Source organism: Arabidopsis lyrata (assembly GCF_000004255.2).
Source record: "Arabidopsis lyrata subsp. lyrata unplaced genomic scaffold ARALYscaffold_7, whole genome shotgun sequence".
Lineage (NCBI taxonomy): Eukaryota > Viridiplantae > Streptophyta > Magnoliopsida > Brassicales > Brassicaceae > Arabidopsis > Arabidopsis lyrata.
This window is the reverse complement of record NW_003302549.1, coordinates 2,174,021-2,190,261: the sequence shown is the minus strand read 5'-3', so window position 1 is coordinate 2,190,261 and position 16,241 is coordinate 2,174,021. Positions and strand designations below refer to the sequence as shown.

The 16,241-nt window shown below is 40.1% G+C and overlaps 4 protein-coding genes across 5 annotated transcripts; 1 reads left to right on the top strand and 3 right to left on the bottom strand.

Annotated features, from left to right (window-relative positions):
• The first annotated feature begins 243 nt into the window (after window positions 1-243).
• On the top strand, window positions 244-785 carry LOC9303128. The gene has a single exon (XM_002869015.2). It carries the CDS (start codon window positions 482-484, stop codon window positions 665-667), a length of 186 nt encoding a protein of 61 aa, XP_002869061.1. The 5' UTR covers window positions 244-481; the 3' UTR covers window positions 668-785.
• A 57-nt stretch (window positions 786-842) lies between these two features.
• On the bottom strand, window positions 843-3,167 carry LOC9303126 (serine/arginine-rich splicing factor SR45a). Of its 2 annotated transcripts, none has more exons than XR_002330374.1 (8): window positions 3,053-3,167; window positions 2,946-2,965; window positions 2,476-2,586; window positions 2,349-2,372; window positions 2,146-2,245; window positions 1,878-2,027; window positions 1,396-1,788; window positions 843-1,293 (listed from the first exon to the last, which is right to left on the bottom strand). XR_002330374.1 is itself a non-coding variant. In XM_021017353.1 (8 exons), exons 1-8 carry the CDS (start codon window positions 3,053-3,055, stop codon window positions 1,085-1,087), a joined length of 687 nt encoding a protein of 228 aa, XP_020873012.1. In that variant the 5' UTR covers window positions 3,056-3,166; the 3' UTR covers window positions 887-1,084. The 2 variants fall into 2 exon arrangements, 1 of the variants encoding a protein (XP_020873012.1); XM_021017353.1 differs by having other exon boundaries at window positions 887-1,293; window positions 1,396-1,465; window positions 3,053-3,166.
• A 288-nt stretch (window positions 3,168-3,455) lies between these two features.
• LOC9303125 (phospholipase D delta) lies at window positions 3,456-8,123 on the bottom strand. The gene is made up of 10 exons (XM_021017352.1): window positions 6,806-8,123; window positions 6,547-6,663; window positions 6,054-6,248; window positions 5,658-5,963; window positions 5,500-5,568; window positions 5,214-5,361; window positions 4,843-4,991; window positions 4,603-4,752; window positions 4,270-4,470; window positions 3,456-3,967 (listed from the first exon to the last, which is right to left on the bottom strand). The coding sequence occupies exons 1-10, from the start codon at window positions 7,745-7,747 to the stop codon at window positions 3,671-3,673; spliced, it is 2,574 nt and encodes an 857-aa protein (XP_020873011.1). The 5' UTR covers window positions 7,748-8,123; the 3' UTR covers window positions 3,456-3,670.
• A 335-nt stretch (window positions 8,124-8,458) lies between these two features.
• LOC9305132 (DNA-directed RNA polymerase II subunit 1) lies at window positions 8,459-16,016 on the bottom strand. The gene is made up of 14 exons (XM_021017351.1): window positions 15,696-16,016; window positions 15,213-15,476; window positions 14,821-15,123; window positions 14,589-14,747; window positions 14,275-14,436; window positions 13,972-14,192; window positions 13,756-13,897; window positions 13,332-13,667; window positions 12,950-13,236; window positions 12,489-12,747; window positions 9,344-12,405; window positions 9,165-9,236; window positions 8,863-9,058; window positions 8,459-8,763 (listed from the first exon to the last, which is right to left on the bottom strand). Exons 1-13 carry the CDS (start codon window positions 15,777-15,779, stop codon window positions 8,893-8,895), a joined length of 5,517 nt encoding a protein of 1,838 aa, XP_020873010.1. The 5' UTR covers window positions 15,780-16,016; the 3' UTR covers window positions 8,459-8,763; window positions 8,863-8,892.
• Between the last annotated feature and the right edge of the window lie 225 nt (window positions 16,017-16,241).

The following is a 16,241-nucleotide window of genomic DNA, read 5'->3' as shown; positions in this document are numbered from 1 at the left end:
TTGAAACGTAACACACGATAACAGTTAACATTAAATATGGAAGAGATGATCTTAGAATATGAAGACTTGAGTACTAGTATCTTTTATGGTATAGACAAAAAGACAATTATTCCACAAATCCACTAATAAACGATTTTAAGTAACAATATAGTCCGACAAAAAAATAAAAATAAAGTAAGAATAATATAGCGTAATTCTGGAATTGTTTAATATATTTTCTTGAAGAATACGTAAATAAAATAAAACAGGTTAATTATGTTGAACGTCATCGCATCATCATTGCTCCACCACTCCTCTATTTATAGTCTTTTTTTCATTTTATTTTTCCTCTCCACTCTTTTCATATTTGGTCCCTCTAATATTGCTTCTTCTTCTTCTTCTTCCATTTGTCTTTTAGAGCGAAAAATCATCTCTCAATAGAACACAAAAAGAGCAATAACGTAAAAGTGTGAAGAAACGAAGTAAAGACAAGAGAACAATTATGGGGCAATGCTCATCGACGACGAAGATGAGGAGAAAGAGGAAAAGGGAAGAAGAAGGTTGCAGAGAATCAATGGAGAGGAATAAAGGATGTTTAGCTATGGTGAAGGAGAGGCGTTCTAGGTTTTATATTGCCAGAAGATGTATTCTTATGTTACTTTGTTGGCACAAATACGCCAATTCTTGATGAGGTTTGTGTTTAGCAGTATTCGATAAGCACGTATATACAATTTGATTATTTGGACTCTGGTCATAGCTTTGTTTTTTGGGGTTTCTTTATTTAGTTTGAAAGTTTCAAGCTTTAATTTGGTATCTCCACTTTTTTGTTAAACAAATATTTGCTAACAATCTCAAGATTCTAGTAGTCACACAAGATATTCTGATTCATTCAATAACAAGTAGAGAATAGAGACAGAACAGAAACGGTATTACAGGTGGTAGTTTTTCACTTCACAGAGTTCCGACAGAATAAAACGTTAACAGAAAAGACATGAAACCCAAAGCGTCGCCTGACAGAATCTTTGTGCTATTTTAAGGATGATCAATTACACAACCTAAATCAACAGAGTTGTTGTTTAATCCTTTGTCAAGAGGATGAAACAGGTCATCTCGAGCCACGGGGTTCATACCTTCTCTCTGACCTCTCCGACCTTCTCTCTGATCTTCTTTCTGGGCTTCTTCCATGAGGAGAGTAAGACCGATCTCTTCTAGACCTTCTTTCGTCACGAGGTGAATAGTCGCGTCTTGGTGACCTACGGTCTCTATAATCATCACGATCATAGTGCCTCCCTCGACTGCTACGGCCATCTCGATCTTTTTTATCACAACAACAAAAAGATTACGGAACAGTTAGCAATCTTTCATTTGCATAGAGACTCAAAAATAATATCTACGAGGCTTGAAATGTTCACTTACCGCCGTCTCTGGAGCTTTTCAAGCCAAGATAGTGGCCTGGGGTGGGAGTTCTGGGGCGCTTTCTCCTAGACTGAAGATAGCACAAAGTACATAAACCTCATGTAATGGAACACAACTTTCAATCTAGAAAAGCCATAGGTATATTCAAGGAAACAAGATGCATCCTAGGCTGGAGAAACACTTGACTAATAGTTGTTGATACTTGATAAGGTCCTTTGACTAGTTGATAGTTGAGAGTTGAGGCAATATAGTTGCTTATGATTAGTGGGATCAGATCATTTGGAAAAGCTGTTTAAGCTGGCGATTTGATTGATCAAGCTGTGTTTCACTTAATGATGTTGAGCAAGGATGAGTACTCTTATCATCTCTGATTGTTGCTTGATGCAATATTTTCTGAATGATCAGAAAACCTCCAAGTCAACAAATAATGATCTCAAACTAATTATACTACCACCAAAATCAGTAGAGCATGATATTTTTACCCTTTCGACAGTTATGTATCGGCCTTCTAGAACAGACTGGTTGAGATATTTAATGCACCGCTCAGCATCTTTAACGCTATCCATTGTAACAAAGGCAAAACCACGAGACACACGGGTGCGCGGCTCCATCACAAGAAAACAAGACGCAACCTAAGGAAATGAAAATGGTTAACTACATGATTAAAGATAGTATGCTCAAAAACGCAGAGACAAAATAGACTTAAGACTGGTAGTATGAGAAACGAGAATCAGCTTTAGATGTTATCACCTTTCCTTCCTTGGCGAAATGTGCTTCAAGATCCTTGTCAGTGACTCTTGTAGATAGGCCAGTCACATAGAGAGTGGTACCAGGGTTTTCAACTTCACTTCTGTCAACCAAAATTCATTCACATATCGTAAACATTGCAAACTATCAATCCAATTACAGACAACAAGAGAATGCAAACTCATATGGAGAAAGCTAGAGCTAACCTTCCACGGCTTCTTGACCTTGACCTACAAAGTGTACAGGTAATGAAAAAAGATTACCACACAATATTCTTCAGAAATCTACCCATGATCTACATAAGAAAATCCTATACTTAACGCAATAACTAACCTTCCGCGGCTTCTCGATGGAGATATAGGCCTTGGCAAAGATCTTGACCTGGATCTAGACCTGGACCTGGATCTAGCTCGTTCTTTTCGGGGTGAAGGAGACCGTGAATCCCTGATGCAGAAATCAAGTAAAGATCACACACTCTCTCACAAAAAAAAGTTTGTCCGAGGTATATTTCATTGAGACTTGTTACTTAGAAACACCATCGAATTTAGCTCTTTATCAGTCCTATGAGCTACAAGATCCAATCAAATAGGATTTGCAACTAAAAAAAATCAAGAAAACTACAACTACATAGAAAAGGACTCCAATACTAGATCTTAAAAAAAGTCAAAAGTCCCCAAATCAATTCGTCAGATTCACAACCTACGCAATTGTTGAAACATGTAAAAACCAAAAGAGAACGATTATAGGAGGAGCATTAACAATAACAGCCCTGAAATGCGAAGCAATAGAAACTTGAATCTAACCTTCTTCGAGGAGAATCCGCCTGCAAAACGAAGTAATTACCTCAATTTTCTCGGAAATATCAAAGGAAGATCAAGAAGAACATAGAGATTTAGTCGTAGAAGCTTACCATTGCGAAAGAAACAGAGGTTGCGATCGAGACGGAGAGATTTAGGGTTTAAGTGAAAGCAACAAAGCGTAAAATCAGTCTTTATTTTCCCCCTTGTCTACAGATGAATTATTCATTCAATAAAATTTTATATTACAGGAGTAAGGAATTGCATGTGGCAAGACTCACGTTTCTTATGGTGCATTCTGCTACAAAGAAAGAAAAAAAATAATCGTAATCAAATCGGATTAGGATCTCCGGTCTGGCACTTGCCACCTCGGTTCGGCTTGATTTTCCCTGTATTTTCATTGTAATACCGTAAATTAAAATATGGATCTGTCTATGAATCTTCGGTTTGGTTCGGTTAACATAACATAATAGCAGTTACACAGAACATCATCATTCGAATTTGAAAGAAAAAAACGAGAAAAACAGAATATCCTCATATTATTTTGCCTCTTCACTCACTCATGATCTCTACATTTTTCACCCCAACAAATATTTGACGACAATCACAAAAGAATGTATTAAAAGAAACAACACAGTTAAATGTACAACTCAAACAACACTTTCAGCTATATTATTCAGGATCAAAAGAAACCCAAAAAATGCTGAAATTTACATTGAACATGATGAACATTACGTGGTTAAAGTGTCAGGAAGAGCCATGGAATGAGCTCCAATGATCTTACCACCAACATCTGGGAAACTCTCGTAATCAGGAAGAGGGCTTACTTTACCATCAACATCTACTTGTAGAGGATACTTTATTAAGTGACCTTGTAGCTCCTTGAATTCCGAGTCTATGAATTTTTTCCAGTTTCCTTCAGAGATTTTGTTCACGTTCTTCACACATTCCAGATCTGCTGGCTCCACAAATTCATCTCCCGTTTTGCCTAAATGCTCTGCCCATAGTGACATTCTGTATCCATACACCTGTGTCGTCGATAGAGATATCATCAAACCTCTTTATGTTTTACTCTTTCAAGAAGATTCAAAATATATATATATATATATATAATGGTTCAAGAATCTAGAGCAGAAACACAACTCTTCTGTCAAGCATCTAAGAACCTGATTTTCCTTAAGATCAAATGCTATCCCAACCTAACTTTCCATTTCTTTACTGTCTTCAAATCTAAGATTCAGGAATTTGAAACTTTCCCCATGTAGATAAAGAGACACTTTTGAGGTTTGGTTGTGGTATAGATAATGATGATGTTAGGAGGAAGGCAAACCTGGCCCCGTGGGTGTTTTCCCTTGTGAGCCCATGTATGATTAGGTTGGTATGCGCCCATGGCGATTTCAGTATCTTTGGTGCCCGCCATAGATCTTTGGTTGATATTAGCAGATCCCATGAGCACATACTCATCATCTACTACCATCCCCTTTGCGTGCACGTAAATCATGAAACGCTGGAACTTATAAGAATCCGATACCTGAAAAATGCAGTTAAATTATCATAAGGAAATTGTTCCACTGATTACTAGAGGAAACTTTATGTATGATTTCTCTATCTGTAAGCTACAGTTTTTGTGCATGAAGCAGTTCTTAGTCTTTGAAGCTTATACCACATTGCCATTGGTGGCTGGCATATCATCTGGAAGTTTCTCTCGTTTACCAAGGCAATAAAAGTTAAGGTAATCGAGCGGATGAGCATCTGATTGCACCGCTTTCAGTTCTTTTGCTATAACATCATACATCATCTGCATAGTTTGGCTCTGCGAAATGTGTTTAGCAGAAAACGTTAGATTCTCGTTTAAAGAAATAGAAGCATTTGCGCTAATCTTACAGTCAGCTAAAAATGTTACCTGCCAATATAGAATTTCTTGCACAGGGCCAGACTTTGGGTCGCCTTCAGGCCATAATGGTATGACAACATATACAGCAAATCTTTCCTTAGCTCTGATTTTACTAACAATCTTTAGAGCCAACTCCATAGGAATAAGATTGTCAGCTCCTGCTCATACAAGAAGAACACAGAATGAGAAAATCCACAAGCGAAAAGGTATATTCACTTCCATTTGTACAGATGGAAATACATTCCAGATAATAGTCAGATGAAAACAGAGCCAGGCATACAAAACTAGTAAGTGAGAACAATTCTAGACTTTATGCAGTCAATGTAATGTGAGCATTTTATTTCCTAGTCTAAAAACTGTACTCAAAGATCAGGATGTACCTGCATCTCTATATGAAGGCCAAGCATAAGAAGAACCCAGGAAATACTGATTCTCAATATATATGAAATGCTGAGCAGATCTGATTGTCTGGATGTATGCAGTCTGGATGCTTTTATCTACAACAAGACGCTTGGCACATTCCAGATGCTGCAGTAAGAAAATAATTTTGAAGACTTAATAGTGCAATCTATACCATGTGTTGGCTTATAAACAGAAATTCCATTGAATAAATGGTGATTCTTCAAGGAAGATTATTATAAATAGCAGATAAGTTGATCTACCAACCTGGGCTTCAGCCTCATCTTCATACTTTGGAAATCCTTTCACGGATCCTGAGTCGATAGACCGGAATATCTGGAAGTCAAAGAAACTGCATGGTTAGATCAAATTAACAAAAATTTTGTTACATGAAAAAATATTGTTTGGAAGGAATCTGGAAGGACCTGAACATGCCAGTTCTCAGGATCATCTTCTTTAGAAACCCAAACACATGGATCGTCCTCTGGAATAATTGTAGTACCATCCTTCAGAAATTTAAACACTGGACTTAGAATCCATGATATGCGCCCTATCCGGATCAAAGCATCATCTTGCCAGTGAGTTTTCCCCTTTAAACGTAAGCTAAACTCTTTCCATCGTGTTGCCTTTCTCCATCGCTGCTCAAAGTTTATGAGAACATCATATGCCGCAGGCCCATCTATCCTGCAGTGCAAATCATGCCAAGGTTGTCTTGGAGCCTTAGTACCAGCCTAAGGAAGAAGAAACAGAATACGAATCAGAAGTAGATAAGGAATAATGATTCTAGCTTGAAAACATCCGGCAAATAATCATATACTTACAGGAAATGTAGGATTGTGAAAATCATCCTTAAATACAGTGTCAAGATCCTTGAGTATCCTATGCTCAGGTGTGTCATAGCGGCCATCACAAAGATCTAGACCTCCAATAAAAGCTGTGACCTTGCGATTATTACCAACAGCCTGAGTGTCTACAAGAACACACTTTTGATGGTGCGTAAAGAGAGTGCCAACAACCTAAGGATTAAACAAAAAATTAAGTATCAGAGATCAAAAAGGAAATCCCATGGAAAGATAATAGTTATGTCAAAGCCGAAATTGACACAACATTTTGATACCCACATGAACAATGGCGAGACATGGATTAGAGTCAGGACATCTCTTATAATTGAAAGTAAACATCCACATTAACTAATTTCCAACTTAACAATAACCCTCATCATCGGGGAGACTAAACTCCCTTCGCTAGAACATATCAACATCAATACCAAACAAAAACTGTCATGACCATATATATAGAAAAGATAGGACTTGCCTGCTGTTTGAACAACCCAAGCTTACTGCTGGCATACCGGGGTGACAATACGCAAATCACAGAAGAATGTTTGAAGAACTTCCTAGTCTCTTCATCATGTGTCCCCATAACTCCAGGCTGCCAAAGAAAACATGCCATACAACATCTTAATGTCAAAACATAAATTATCCTCACCAGAAACTCCAATTAACATCACAACTAGTAATCCAAAAGCTCAAAATTAGCAAAACAAATCCAAAGAACTTGTGAAAACACTAACCGTGCTTATCCCAAATTTATCATGAGAAGTCTTATCATCCCATACAAGAAGCAAAACTCGAACACCTTCCTCTGATTTGTATTTGAGCAATTCCCCAAGCGTCAAATCACCACCTCTTGGTAATTTCCTTGTAGGTTCCCTAACAAGCTTAATCTTATGGAAGACAGACCAACCAACAACGTAAATCATATGATGAGCCTCAGATACAGCATAACATATATCTTCCCAACACTTCCCATGTTGATAAACTTTCCCGTTATCTAACCCAATCTCCGGCAACATTCCGTCCATAACATGAGCGTCCTGGTAAAGCCTCACCTGACTTCCTTTCCTCAGAGGGAAATAAGTCCGTTTAACACCTTTACGGTCCGGATCTCCGGCGATTCCACACCGGTAGCTATGGATCTGGTCGAACGGAGTAAATTTCATATCGATGAAAAGAGCAGTTTCTGCCTTAGGCGGTTTTCCCGAAGCACCGAGTATAGGAAACCAACCAGAAATGCGTTCTCCCGATGCGATGTCACGAACCGGGATCTTAGCCGTGCCAATGATTTGAGCACCGAAAACATCGTCGTCTTTGACCTGGAACTCGAGATAAGCCAACGGATGCGCTACGGAGATGTTGAAATGCTCGTCCCAAAGAGGATCTTGTGAGTTTTTCAAAACACGTGTTCGAGCTAGAGTCGCTTGAGGAACGACGACGGTGACGTACGGATCGCTGGTGATAACCTTACGGTGGCTACGGATGTTTTTATCACCGACTTCGCCTCCATCTCTGGGATCGACATCATCGGTGGGTCTAGCACAGGCGTTACAAGCGGTGAAGACACGGCGCAAATGTTCTGAGAACATATCCATGTTAGGTAACCTCCTCGCCTTAACAATTTTCAAATCGAGGTCACCGTGTAAAAGCATCACGTCCTCCGATGCTTTCTCCGCCATGGTTACAACAAATCAGGTGGAAGAAAACGAAGAAGAAGAAGAAAAGCTAACAAAAACCGAAAACCCTAACGAACAGGGCTCGGTTGTTGTTGCTGCTGCAGAAACCAAAGATGAATTTGAAAAGTTTTTTTTTTTTTTAGAAAATGAAAGATATTTATTATTTTAGGTAAAATGATTTGAGAGAGAAAGACAAGGAAGGAAGAAGAAGACGGGACACGTGGAGGGACGACGTGGAGGGAGTTGTTTGCTCACTGACGACATTATTCCGTGTAGATCTGAGAGAGTCGTTGCACACGTTCTTCAATCTAGCTTCTTTAATTGCTAAACTTTACTTAATTAGTTCACAAAATCTACTGATGATGAATTTGATTTTAGAATGTTGACAATGATGATGTGAAGAAGTCTTCTATTTGTCTGGACACATAATTAAGAAGACAAGTCAAAAACCAGCAATGCGACCCGAGATCCACCCACCACATCCATGGGATTCTTTTCCAGAATAAGCTTCATTTATTGTATACAAAATAAATATTGGGAAAATGATGAATCATCACATAAATAAAATCCCAAAAACAATTCTTTAATGGTGTGGATAAAACAAGAAATAAACCCATACTGGACAGTCGAGCTGTTTAAAGTGGTTACATGTCAATCAATATTTGTCGGAAACAAGGAAAAAGGTATTCTCGATTCGTATCTACTCAAAGAAGCAACAGTAACATAAAGAATCCTTTCATAAATAACAAAAGAACCGTTTCACTTGTTTTCTTTCCGAAATCGAACACAGTAAACCATACGAAAAGCCTAAAGTTTATGATATGATTTTGTTTTTCTTTGCTTATACTACTTTCTTTTTGGGGGATGAGGATTGGATGGCTTTATGGATCAGTTTAGAATAATATACAACTCACAAAAAAGGATCTACTAAGAAAGCCTCTGTCACAAAGTTATCCACAGAAGATCACTTTGAAACGGTCCCTTCCTTTCTCAGCTTTCACTGTCTCATGAATTATGCCCTGCGGGTTACACAGATATTCCATGTGGCTAAGTTTGTGAGGTGGTAAGAGTTGTAAACCCAAATGGTTCCAACTTCCAAAGAGATTAAGGCGTGTTACCTAAAACTTGGAATGCCTCTTCTCTCTCTTTCAAGGGTTGCTTTTATCATCCTTACTGACATCTTTTCCAGTCTTGGCATTTTTCTCGCCCTCATGTGGTGTATACTGACCCGTAGATGACGGTGAATAACCGGGAAGTGTCGGTGAGTAGCCTGCGCTTGGGCTGTAGTCAGGGCTTGCTCCTGAGCTGTACGGACTGAAGACAGATTTAATAACAACAACCCGGTTACACTTTTTGCGGAATTTAAATGAGATTGTTGCATACAACAGATTCAAGATTTTCAAGCGGGTAAAAGTCAAACCTGCTGGGACTGTATGTTGGACTTGAAGGTGAATAAGATGGAGATGTGGGTGAGTATGATGGTGATGTCGGGCTGCAGAATAAAATTTTAATAATAGTTACCGATTAGAGAAGATGACACAATATCACCACAGATGAGAGAAGCATAGAAAGTATATAAATTAAGAAATTACTACTTACCTGTAGTTTGGAGATGTAGGACTGTAGGGGCTAGCTGGTGATAGTCTTGCATTGCTAGGAGAGTAAGCTATAGATGGGCTGTATTTGGCAGACTGAGGGTTGTAGCTTGGAGACGTAGGACCGTAGCTTGGTGATGTTGGACTGTAACTTGGTGAAGTAGGGCTGTAGCCAGGAGATGTGGGGCTATATGCGGGTGAAGTAGGACTATAAGACGGTGATGTGGGACTGTAAGATGGTGAAGTAGGGCTGTAAGAAGGCGATGTTGGGCTGTAAGATGGTGAAGTTGGGCTGTAAGAAGGAGAGGTTGGGCTGTATGCTGGTGAAGTTGGGCTATATGCAGGTGAAGTCGGGCTGTAAGCAGGCGAAGTCGGGCTGTAACTTGGGGACGTAGGGCTGTAGCTCGGAGATGTCGGGCTGTAGCTTGGCGACGTAGGGCTATAGCTTGGAGATGTTGGGCTGTAGCTCGGAGAGGTAGGAGAATAGGAAGGACTTGTAGGAGAATAAGCAGGGCTTGTTGGGCTATAGCCAGGAGAACTGGGACTGTAGGTAGGCGAAGTTGGACTATAACCGGGAGAAGTCGGGCTATATCCAGGTGAAGTGGGACTGTAACCGGGAGAAGTAGGACTGTATCCAGGGGATGATGGGCTATAGCCTGGAGAAGAAGAAGGCGAAAAGGCCATTCCACCAACATATGGAGAAAACTGTGCATCTGACATTGGCGACAAACGCATATTTGGACTTAACAGGTAGTTTGGAGACATCATGCCTTCATGGTAAGGAGTGCCTGACACTGGTGAACGAGCAGGAGTCATTCCAAATTCCAGACCATCCATATAGCTAGGGAGCTGAAGTTCAATTGCATTCTTCAGCATCTCATCATTCAGATACAATTCACAATCTCCTGTCCCAATTGGTGCAAGTTGACCCAACATTATATTCTCAGTAACACCCCTTAAGCAGTCTGTCTCAGCATAAGCCGCAGCATCTAGCAGAATATCAACTGTTTCTTCAAAAGAGCATCTCATCAGAGGCCCAGTGTCATTTCTATTGATACCATGTCGAGTGATAGCCATCAGATGACCGCGATAGGTCATAGTATCACACAAGATGGCAAGATGACGGTAATTCACATAAGAACCATCAAAGGATATCACAACACGGAGTTCATCCAACAAAGCACGACGAACTGCCTCAATTCCGAGAACTTCAATAATTTCAATCAAGTGATTGCTTGTTGTTCTCTTTGGATCCACATCTTCGTGGCACATAACAGCTAAGAGATTAACACCTTCTGTATCCAACATCCACTCCTCAGATGTCTTGAAACCTCCCTCCTCATCAAACCTGCTTTTCCTAACCTGTTTAATAAAAACCTTGTTGATGTCTGGAATACCTCTGAGAGCCATTTCTGTCAGCATGTTGCTCTCAATCTTTTTAAGGAAAACATCATCCTCAGCCGACTCATCTTGCAACTCTCCCTTTGGGCCCTCATCGTTCATAATGCGAATTCGAAGGATCAGTTTTTGAGCATTATCATCATTGAATATACAAGTTAGGTCATCATCGAACTCAAGGTTAATCTTCTCCGCAATATCCGCCATACTCAATTTCTTATCAACCATCATCTCACGATTCAGCTCTATACGAAGTAGCCAAGGAGATATTTTATCGGGAGAAACATCTTCATCTGGCATCTCATAGTAGGACCTCACAAATTCAAAGTCCTCTTCAATTATAGTACTCATTGGATCTGGGTCATACCAGACTTCCGTAGCTTGAGTGACACTCCTGAGAGTAGTATACTCCAAAGCACACTGAACAGTCTTAGCCCCCTCTTTTGATTTGCTAGCTTCCGGAGTGAGATAGACTGATAGGGATGGTGTTTTGATCCTCTTAGCTACATTAATAATTTCACGCAACCTGGGAACTCCAAGTGTAACGTTCTTTGCACTAACACCAGCATAATGGAAGGTGTTCAGAGTCATCTGCGTAGCAGGTTCTCCAATTGATTGCGCAGCAACACAACCGATCATTTCCCCAGGGGCCACTAAAGATTGTAAAAACCTCGATTCGATCTCACCAATGACCCACTCAAAAGCCTCGCGGCTAAGCTTGTATTCTTCCAAAACTCTTTTACTAGCAAGAGTGCTGCGAAGCAAAATGTTAAAGAACAATGTTGCGTTTTTCTGTGCTTCCACACTCAACGCATCATCACCAGGAACAACCAGCAGCCTCTCCTGTAGTTTATCAACAGCATCAACAATTTCAACAGGGTGCATATCCGAAATTTTGCGCAAGTCAATTTTGAAAGTCTTCTGCGCATTCCAGATATGCCTCTTGATGTTAACAGGCAATGGCCAAGTGCTATCACCATTTGTTGCAATTTCTGTCCCGAGTTGGAATCTGTCAGTCTCAAGTTTCGAATATTCTGCATCAAATACATCACGCAACTCCCGAATCCCCTTCAAGTCCTCGAGATGTTCATCACTTAGGTATGTAGGATTCCAGTTTTCGTCGTCAATCTCATACTTAAAAGTCCTATCAAACTCTGATTTCTTCATTTTCAAGGAATCCAGCTTCTGTGATTCTATCCATACAGCATCCATACCATCTTCTCCATAGAGAAACTGAATAACATCACCCAAAGAGTTTCTGACTGTCCCATCATACTTAACCATAATATCCTCCATAGCCTTTACCAATCGCCTCTGAATGTATCCAGTTTCTGATGTCTTCACAGCAGTATCAATAAGACCTTCTCTTCCTCCCATGGCATGGAAAAAGAACTCTTGAGGAGTCAACCCACGCAGGTATGAATTCTCAACAAAACCACGACTTTCAGGACCATAATCATCTTTGGTGAAATGTGGCAATGTCCGCCCATCAAATCCAAAGGGAATTCGCTTCCCTTCAACATTTTGCTGACCGACACACGCTGTCATTTGAGAAATATTGATGAAACTTCCTTTGGATCCTGCTGTCACCATGGCCTTAAGGTTATTGGTTTCTGCTAAACTCTTTTGAGCACTACTTCCAGCATCATCACGAGCTTTATTCAAAACCTACAAGAAAAGATTTTGAGTCAGCACATAAAAAATGTACTGACAACCAAACGAAAATCAAATAATTATCGTCTTGAATATACCTGGTTAACCCTGTTCTCAAATGTCTCAGTCATAGTTCGGCCAGGCTCAGGGTCCAATTTCTTTTCCTGGAACTGCCGGATAAGATCTTTCACAGCAGTTTTTGCATTGGAAATAGTTTCATTAATTTTCTCCATTGTTGATGAATCGGCAATTGTGTCACCAATTCCGATGGTAAAACCATTCTGCAGAAGCCAGTAATTGACAAGCCATTGAGTATGGCCGAGGAATTTCCTTGCTGCATCAGGACCAACCTCTTCCCTGTAAGCCAAGTAAAATTGAATTAAAACAAAAGAGCTCATGAAACTAATTACTACATTCAGGTATTCTCAACAATTCCGCATGTGGTGTTAACATAAGGTACCAAAATTAAGCCATTAAGCAAATCTGACAAACCACAATCAACACTCTAAGATCTTAATGTAATTTTTTTTATGCCAAGTAAAAAAATGCAGCAGCTTACCAAATGACATGCACGAGACTTCCATTAGATGTACCAAGGGTCTTTTTGCAAAGAGTTCCGGCAAGAAGTTCCCCTCTTTCAATTCGCACTTGAGTATCCCCCGGAGTTATGAATCCAGTCTCTGTATCTGCGTGCCAAGCAGAATACCTCAACAGATTTATCTGTTTTGGTATGATAAGATTAAAAACTTGTTTGCCAGTCCAAAGAGGACGAGGCTTCAAAATTGCAGGAGCCGGAACTTTCCCGTCGAAGTCTTCCCACCACATTAGTGTATTCATGAATACATCCTGAAAAATAGATAAGATATCAGCATAAGAGTTGGTTTATCCTCTTATCCAAATCATAGATAACTTTAACAAGCAACCACTAATAAAACTGTTACCTTCTCTATGAAGGTATCTCTCTTTGTGATTTTACGGCACCCTAGGAGGGTATCCTGCACAATTCCCATCACAGGCCGATTCGCCTGGGGGGAGACAATACATTTAGGAACCATCATCAGCTCTAACACCTCGGCTCTGGTCTCGAATGACTGTGGTACATGCATGTTCATCTCATCCCCATCAAAATCAGCATTGTACGGAGACGTGACAGACAAATTCAGACGGAAAGTGGAATATGGCATAATCCTAATCCTGTGACCCATGATAGACATTTTGTGCAGACTTGGTTGACGATTAAATAGAACAAAATCACCATCCTGTAAATGCCGCTCCACCTGTGACCAAGAAAGCATTAGAAATGACGACTTCCGGAAATAAACCTTTGTGAGTTGAGTGGATAGAATAAAGAAAAGTAGTACATACTTTGTATCCAAGTTCCAAATGTTGATCACTGCTCTTCTTAAGGTACCGAAGATCTAGTCTTTGGCCATCGTCCCTTATGATATATTTTGCTCCAGTCTTGCCAGGTGGAGGATGTGGTCCATAATCAACGAGCTCTTTTAATCTGCCAAAATAAATTGTCAACAAAACATGGAAAAATTACTCTGAGATAATGAAATAAACACCAGACGTACTAACCTTTCAATGTTATAGGGAGTAACTGTTTCTGGGTATGTGAGATTCAGGGCAATACTCCACGGAACACCAAGTTCATCAATATTTATTGTTGGATCTGGTGTAATAACGGTACGTGCCGAGAAATCAACTCGTTTTCCCATCAAGTTACCCCTGATTCTGCCTTCCTTGGCCTTCAGCCTACTACATATTGATTTAATAGGCCTCCCTGATTTCTGAGTAGCCTGAAGAAAATAAAAGCCAATCCAGATAAAGCAACATCTGTATGTATCATACCAGATATCTGGAAGGATACAAAAGCATTACCCTTGGCTGTCCAGGCAACTCGTTATCAAAATACGTAGCTATATGAAACTGCAAGAGTTGTGTAAACTCTGATATAATATGAGCTGGCGCTCCATTTTTTTCCTGCCTTTTCAAGTTTTCATTGTGTCGAATAATCATGGCTAGCTGATGGGTCAAGTCATCCTGCATCAACAATAAGCATGATGTCAGGGACACACACTATGTTGGTATAATCAAAAAGAGTTGAAACGTAATAATACAACATTGACAGTCAAGAGAAACTCTGTACCAGAATCGAAGAAAAGTCCTTATTCAGAAAACCATAGTCGACTTACCTCACTTCTGGAAGTGGCATCCATCATTACAGATGGTCTGACAGGGGGTGGAGGGATAGGAAGGACTTCAAGAATCATCCAGTCAGGACGAGCAAACTTAGGGTTGAACCCTAGGAGTTGACAATCCTCATCACTAATCCTCTTCAAAACACTCAAAACCTGCAAGAATTTCCCATGCCATCAGATTAAGCCAAACATGAAGAGGTAAGTTCATTCGAAAGAAAAGACTAACCCTATCAGCACCAAGTGTCTGTTTCCTTTCTGCAGGCTCCGGAAGCTGGTCTGGCTCATCGTTTTTCTTCCTTGGAATTTTGTATTCTGCAATCATCTTCATACCCTCAATAGTCAGCTTTGGTTGTTGTGCACCACATCCACCTCGGCTCTTTTTTACTGGTTCGTCAGTGTCTTGGTTCTGGACATCATCAATATCATCACCACCTTCACATTTGGTCTTGTTTTTACAGGCATCCAGAATCTTCTTAAGCCTATTCTTGGGGTTCTTTATCTTCATAGCCTGTTTAAACTTGTGCTCCTCCTTCATGAAAATAAACAATTGAGAACAGCTAGTCAAACAAAGACATAAGCAAAACAAGTAATACAGGCACGAGATAAGTTCCTACATACCTCATCAGCTAAAATCTTGGAGCAATTGAAGCAGACACATCTCATGATACTTAACACCGTCTTCATAAAACCAACATGATACATTGGCTTAGCGAGCTCAAGATGGCCAAAATGTCCCGGACACTCGGCCATATTAGCCATACATGTCTCACACTTCACCTTCCGATCAATCGTACCAAGCCGGATATCACTCAATCCTCCAACTTTAGGTTTACCCTTCTCGGTCGTCTCACTATGCTCAACATGTATAACAGACATTTGCCTCTGAAAAAAAACACACAAAAAAAGCCATTAGCAACCAGCGAAACTCAATTCGTAACTTGTAGCTTCCAATTAACACCAATAGATAGAAAAGAACATGCTCTTCAACTAAACCGATCGATTTATTTACTACTATTCACGCCAATTTCCCCGCCGGCTAAACAGACGGCGGAGCAATGGACGTGAGAGAGATAGAGATAGCCAAAGAGAAAGGAACATTACGATCTCATCGGGGCTGAGTATGCCAAACTGGACCACCCGGACTTTAGAGACCTCGGCCGGTGAGAACGGAAACCTCGTATCCATGACGGCTAAACTCCGATCAAAGACGAATCAAAAATCGAAAACCCTAGAACGTGAATCAAAAATCAATTAAACCCTAACTGTGTTTCCCTCTTTGCCAATTTGTTTGAATCTATGAAGTCAGTAGTTTACAGTTGCTTGAGCTAAACTTTTTTTCGTTTTTTTTTCCCTCTCTGGGTTTTTGACACGACCAGATCTGGAATTCTCTCGTCTCTTCACGAGGAGAGATGAGCAAAAGAATTCACGATTGGAGCCCTAAGCCTCTATTTATAGAAAAAGAGGCGGCTCAGAGGTCGGTTCTGGTTTATTGGGCCGTAAACGTCTCAGGCCCAATGAAACGGATTAACGGGCCTGCGTCGGCGCTGACCAAAGAAACGCATCTTAGAGAAGAATTTAGACTTCTATCAAGATAGGTTTTAATTTTATATAGGATCAGTTGGTTTACCTTTACTTTAAATTTTTCGG

Coding starts and splice junctions, on each gene's coding strand:
- LOC9305132 (XM_021017351.1), bottom strand. CDS start 15,779: ATGGATACGAGGTTTCCGTTCTCACCGGCCGAGGTCTCTAAAGTCCGG. Junction 13,898..13,971: donor ACTCCCTATAACATTGAAAG/GTTAGTACGTCT, acceptor TTATTTTGGCAG/ATTAAAAGAGCTCGTTGATT. Junction 12,748..12,949: donor AGTCTCGTGCATGTCATTTG/GTAAGCTGCTGC, acceptor CTTGGCTTACAG/GGAAGAGGTTGGTCCTGATG.
- LOC9303126 (XM_021017353.1), bottom strand. Junction 2,246..2,348: donor AGGTCAAGAAGCCGTGGAAG/GTTAGCTCTAGC, acceptor TTTGGTTGACAG/AAGTGAAGTTGAAAACCCTG. Junction 1,294..1,395: donor GAAAAGCTCCAGAGACGGCG/GTAAGTGAACAT, acceptor GTGATAAAAAAG/ATCGAGATGGCCGTAGCAGT.
- LOC9303125 (XM_021017352.1), bottom strand. CDS start 7,747: ATGGCGGAGAAAGCATCGGAGGACGTGATGCTTTTACACGGTGACCTC. Junction 5,362..5,499: donor AAGATGAGGCTGAAGCCCAG/GTTGGTAGATCA, acceptor TTCTTACTGCAG/CATCTGGAATGTGCCAAGCG. Junction 4,471..4,602: donor CAGCCACCAATGGCAATGTG/GTATAAGCTTCA, acceptor TGCATTTTTCAG/GTATCGGATTCTTATAAGTT.
- LOC9303128 (XM_002869015.2), top strand. CDS start 482: ATGGGGCAATGCTCATCGACGACGAAGATGAGGAGAAAGAGGAAAAGG.